Raw genomic sequence first — 6,000 nt, forward strand, 5'->3', positions numbered from 1 at the left:
GGGCTAGTCGGCTGGCCTCCTGATCAGCGCCTCAGGAACAGAAAAGTCTCAAACCATCCTAAACTGACACCTCGACACAACCTAAGTGAGTTCAAGCTCCCCCCCAAGTGGTGCCCTCCGGTTCTGGACTATTCGTTGTGGTGTTAGAGGTGCCTAGATAGTCCTAATCTCAAACTTGGGACGTGAAAAATGTTTTGACTAAAAACTACTGTGAGAACCAAGAGGAGACCAAGACCAACCTGCCTGTACATCCGCCCAAGGTGCATCAATCCATCAATCATTCAGGGGATTATAACGTGCGCTACTCACCCGTGAGGGTCTCAAGGTGCTGGGGGGGGATGTATCTCCAGATCATTCGAAGAGCCGGGTCTTGAGGCTCTTCCTGAAGGTGTGCAGAGTGGGGAAGCTTCTGATGTTGACTGGGAGCTTGTTCCAGGTCTTAGCAGCGACGTAGGAGAAGCCTCTTCTGCATGCTTGGGTTCTGCAGATGCGTGGGATCTCTGCCAGGGCAAGGCCGGCGGAGCAGAGGTTCCTTTTGGGTATGTGGAACAAAACTCTTTTGCTGAGGTATTTGGTCCGATGTTATGGAGGGATTTGTAGGTGTGGGTGAGTAGCTTGAAGGTTACTCTCTTCTTGATGGGGTGCCAGTGGAGGTCTTGTAGGTGGTGGGGCATGTGCTTGTGGGGTTCCAGGGACGAGTCTGGCAGAGGTGTGCTGCATGGTTTGGAGCTTGTGTAGCAGGGTTTTGTTGATGCCGGCAAATCGGCAGTTGCCGCTGTCCAGTCTGCTGGTTATGAGTATGTGGGTGATGGTTTTGCTACATTCAGGGGTGATCCATTTAAAGGTCTCGCGGAGGATTCAGAGGCAGTTGAAGCAGGTGGAGGCGACGGTGTTGATCTGGTGGGTCAAGGTGAGAGAGGAGTCTAGAATGATGCAGAGGTTCCAGGCGTGGTCCGCCGGGGTGGGTGGGTTTCTGAGGGAAGGGGGTCATCAGGAGCTGTCCCACACAGTGGGGGAGTGTCCAAGGATGAGGACCTTTGTCTTCTCTGAGTTTAGTTTTAAGCAGATGTTGCCCATCCAGGCTGCGACATCTTTCATTCCTTCTTGGAAGCTGAGTCTGGTGTCTTCGGGTTTTTTTTTTTTTCGCGAGAGAGAGGATGAGCTGGGTATCGTCAGCGCAATATTCTATGCTGAGTCCATGCTGTCTGAGGATGGTGGCGAGGGGGGCCATGTAGATGTTGAAGAGGGTGGGGCTGAGCGAGGATCCTTGGGGTACTCCACAGCTGATCTTTTTAGGTTCAAAGAGGAAGAGAGAGAGTCTGATCATTTGGGTTCTGCCAGAGAGAAAGGAGCGGATCCAGTTGAGGGCAGTTCCTCATGGAGTCTGACTGTGAGAGTGCAGTGTGAGACGGTGTTGAAGGCTGCGTAGAGGTCTAGTACAATGAGGGCCGCACTGTGGCCCTGGTCGAGTAGCATGCGGATGTCATCCGTGGCTGCAAGGAGGTTGGTCTTGGTGCTGTGGTTGCTGAGAAATCCAGACTGGGAGGAGTCGAGGATGGCGTTCTCTTCGATGAAGGTGGTCAGCTGGGCATTGATGAATCTCTCTGTGATTTTGGCTGCGAAGGGAAGGAGAGAGATGGACCAGTAGTTTTTCAGGTCCGTCGGATCGAACGAGGGTTTCTTGAGGAGGGGCTTGACCTCTGCCTGCTTCCTGTCATCAGGGATGATGCCAGATTAGAGGGAGGCGTTGATGGTCCGGGCTAATTCGGGTGCTATCGCTGCAGCGGCTCTGTGGTAGATGTGCAGTGGGCAGGGGTCAGTGGGGGCTCCTGAGTGGGTGTTTTTCATGGTCATGGCGGTGTCTTCAGTGGTGGCAGGTTTCCAGGTGATGATGGCCGGCTGGTTGTCGGTGGTGGAGAGGGGCCTGGTGTCTGGAGTCTGTTCGCTGAAGTTGTTGGAGAGGGCATTGATTTTCAGGTGGAAGTAGGAGCTGAGCTTGTTGCAGAGGTCCTGAGATGGTGAGTTGTCTGTGGCTTCGCAGGGGGGTTTGGTGAACTGTTACATGATGTTGAAGAGTTATTTTGCGTTGCTTGCATTGGTATGGATTTTGTTCTTGATAAAGGTCCACTTGGGGACTCTTAGGCGCTGGTGATATTTATTCATGGCATTCCTGTAGTTGTTCTGGTCTTCGATGGTTTTCCTGTTCCACCAGAGTTTCTCGAGGTGTCTGCAGGAGCGCCTGGCTTCTTGGAGGTAGGTGGTGAACCACCAGGCGGCCTTCATGGGGCATTGTTTGACAGGGTGACAGAGGGGTGTGAGCTTGTGGCTGGCGATCCAGCGGTGTAGTTCTTTGGCTGTGGTGTTGGAGTCGGTCGTGGCAGAGGGGGGGTCATGGAGGAGGGTGGTGTTGAGGTGTTCCTCTGTGATCTTGCACCAGTTCCTTTGTGGCAGGAACGGAGCACGTTTGGGTGTGGTGGTGGTGGTGAAGGTGAAGTGTATGCAGTGGTGGTCTGTCCAGAGGGGCTGCATGGTGTGGCTGAAGTGGATGTTAGTCCCTCCTGCGAAGATGGGGTCAAGGGTGTGTCTGGCTCTGTGGGTTGGGGCTGTGACGAGCTGCTTCAGTCTGAGGTTGTCCAGGTTGTCAAGGAGGGTGATGGAGTCAGTGTTGCTGCGGTTGTCGAGGTGGAAGGTCAGGTCTCCGATAAGAATGTAGTCCATGGAGGAGATGGCGTGGGGTGCGACGAAGTCAGCAATGGTGGTGGCAGAGGAGTCGTGATGGCCAGGTGTCTGCAGATGAGGGTCCCGTGCAGCGTTATTCTGGGGCTGGTTTGGATCTGGAAGTGGAGGTGCTCTGTGTTGGAGAGGGGGTTGTTCATGCTGAAGGTGGAGAGTCGAAGGGAGCTCTTGCGTGCGATGGTGAGTCCTCCTCCTTGGTTGTTGGGGCGGTCCTTTCTTTGGATCTTGTGTCTGTCTGGGATGGCGGTGGCAGTGTCGGGGAAGAGGTGGCGTTGGTCCATGTTTCCGTGAAGAAGGTGATGTCTGGTAAAAGGGTGTCGAGCAGGTCCCAGATCAATGTGTCATGTCTGTGGAGGGAGCGCATGTTGAGGGCTATGCACGTCAGGGCTTTGGTGATTGTGGGTTGGCTGTTCATGGTGAAGGATAGTTGGCAGTGTAGGCAGGAGAACGGCATCGATCTCTGGCAGTTGCGTTTCTTCTGGGGTTGTAGCAGTGGAGGGTCATAGATCCAGGGTTCCTGGTGCTGGTTGTGGTTGGGAGCAGACAGGCTTGCCTTTGACGTGCCTTGGGTGCGGCCGCACAGCAGTTGCCATTATGTAGGGGAGGGGGAGGGGAGAGCAGCTGGGATGTGGGAGGCGGGAACCGGCGGGTGGAGGGGCCACGGGGCAGCAGGAAGGGCCAGCAGAAGAGCAAGGCTCCCCAACTGGACCACCAGGGATGAGGCACAGACAGAGCCTGCGGGTGGCGGAGGGCCTCAACACCTACCTTGAAAGCAGAGCACAGTGGCTGAGCGGTGGCACTTAAGAGCGGAGTTGCGGGGGGAGAGCAGGTCCCTGACCAGAAGGTCAGAGGTCTTGTATCACCAGTAAGATCTGATTTCGTGGCCTGACTGACATTCTTTTCTGCAGCAGCAAATCCTGTTCAGCAGTCTTTCCCCAAATGGGTATCAGGCCCTGTGGAACTATTGATTTTTCATTTCTTACATGGCTGTTTTGGTGTCAAATAGTTTATTAAAATGTACTCTATTTTTTTAATTGATTTATGATTTTTCTTGTGTTGTGTTTTTACTATATTTCTGTTTGTGTGTTGCTCCTTCTTTACACATTGCCTCTAAGTTAAGCCTAGTTGCCTTTGTGCCCAGCTCCCGGAGGGTTATGTACAGCTTAATTTAGTGACTTTTGTGGTTCACCCTGATAAGGATTGTGGCTGTTGCTTGAGGAGGGTTAACACCCCACTCAACCAACAAACCAATTTTTCACTCATTGGAAGATCTCTTTCCTGATTGAGTAGGTCTTCGTCAATTGTGCGTAATATAAAACACGGTTGTAAAATCACTACTAGTAGTAAATTTACCAATATATTAGAGGTTGTTACTGACTCCAATCCCTACTTCAGGGGCTGGGTACATGGAAGTCGATCAGCCGCATCAGTACGAACACTCCCACAAGACATATGGAATTAAGCCATGTGATATGGAATTCAGCCCTGTTTCAACAAGTAAAACTCTGCTTAATGTACCATTTGTAAGGCATAGTTTAGTTGTGCCATTCAACATCATAGACTTCAACATCTCTACTCCCACTAGGTGCCATTTACCTGTGTTTCTGATTGTATCTCTGTAAATTGCAATAACATATTTTGAACAGTATCCCAGATAAGAGTTAAGAAGGAAAAATGGCATGCGGGTAATTATATTATTTAATTGTCGTTTACAGAGAAATATGGACAGAGAAAGAAGAGAAAATGAGAAAAGTCATAAAAGAAGTGGTGAAAGCCGAACTTCCTGAATCTTACCCGGTGGCCCCAGGACTTCGTGTTCAAGCTGACTGCATCTTGAGTGAATTTTGTTTGGAATTTCTGAGCAGGGATGAAAATGCCTACTGCAAGGCCCTGAAAAGTATGTCATCACTGCTAAACCTTGGTGGTTGTCTCGTAATGTTTGCTTTCCTTAAATGCACCTTTTACATGGTCGGAACCTTCAAATTCCCAATGTTATGCTTGGAGGCAGAATTTGTGAAAAAGGCTGTGATAGACTCAGGCTTTATCATTAAAGAATGTCATATCACTCCTAGATACAATACTAATTTGTATTCGACCAGCGATTTTTCTAGTAAGTTGTTCATTCTTGCACATAAAGCAAAGGTCGTGGAATAGTTCCATAGGGGACCATAACAGAAGTTTGAAACAAAAAGCGAAAATCTCTGGTCTTCCTTGCTGAGCTATGTTCAGTGAACTGCTTTATAGATTTGCTTAATATCGCACTAAATTGTTTGCATTTATCTAAGATCAAACCTACATGTTAAAAGGCGTCTCACATGATTTTTATATGGCTGTAAATCGTTTTAAAAATAGAAACCCATCAGTTGTTTTTACGCTTTGCTCAGTGTCATAAACTATAACATGATCGCTTCTCTAGATATTATCATGTCAGAGGTTGAAATTTGGTTCATAGTTTTTAAAGCCTATTTAGTAATAACTTCCACTGAGTTTAAGGATAAGGTACTACAGCAATCACAAATATTGAGGTTAATGGTCTTGCTTCAGGGTGAGATGAAATGCTATTGAAATGTAAAACTATTTGGCTTGAGATAATGCTTGTGAACGAGAAGACATAGAAATGCAGTCTAATATCATGAGGAGTGTCTGCTGCTTTCCGTAGCTTTAGTGTTAAGGAGGACAATTTTGGTGCAAGTAACTTTTACTACTGCATTATGGAAGCAAATGTGTGAAAAGAGTATTTGTATACATTTAAGTAGGCAGGCTGCAGTACAGGCACGCCATCACCACAAAACCCAACACCTTAGTGCAAAACCACACCAGAGTAAGAGCAATAAAGGAGAATACCACAGCTAAATTCAACAGTACAGCAAACGGTAGTACACGAGATGGCAGCAGCACGACACACTCAACAAAATAACTCAGCACAATACTACACCAACACAACTGCAAACATTTACAATGTTGCTTTCTTGTGATTTTGTGTTATTGTTATGTTGCTAGTATTATAATGTTGTGTTGTGGTTGTTTTTTTTGCACACTGTTGTGCTGTTACAAATATGTTATATTGAGTCTTTGTGATGAACTGTGTTGCTGTACTTGTTGAGTCCCTGTTTACTGTAATGTTGGTATTTGCTAGCCAGGATTACTTACCAAAGAAGCATTTACACAATGATAAACGTACCTGCTATGAATGAGTGCATACCAACATATTATCCCAACTCATTTGCAAAACGTTGTGCATACATGGAGATTAGACCAAGAGCA

The 6,000-nt window shown here is 48.1% G+C and overlaps 1 protein-coding gene across 2 annotated transcripts in view; it reads left to right on the plus strand.

Annotated features, from left to right (window-relative positions):
* The window catches only part of LOC144825012 (nicotinamide N-methyltransferase-like), a 231,243-nt gene extending 225,648 nt beyond the window's left edge, over positions 1-5,595 (plus strand). For both annotated transcript variants that reach the window (XM_078683925.1, XM_078683927.1), the window contains exon 3: positions 4,452-5,595. In XM_078683925.1, the coding sequence (XP_078540051.1) occupies positions 4,452-4,890 (439 nt within the window). In that variant the 3' untranslated portion in view covers positions 4,891-5,595. The remainder of the gene's footprint in view (positions 1-4,451) is intronic.
* The last annotated feature ends 405 nt before the right edge of the window (positions 5,596-6,000 follow it).

The sequence above is a fragment of the Lissotriton helveticus genome, chromosome 3_1 (genome assembly GCF_964261635.1).
Source record: "Lissotriton helveticus chromosome 3_1, aLisHel1.1, whole genome shotgun sequence".
Taxonomy (NCBI): domain Eukaryota; kingdom Metazoa; phylum Chordata; class Amphibia; order Caudata; family Salamandridae; genus Lissotriton; species Lissotriton helveticus.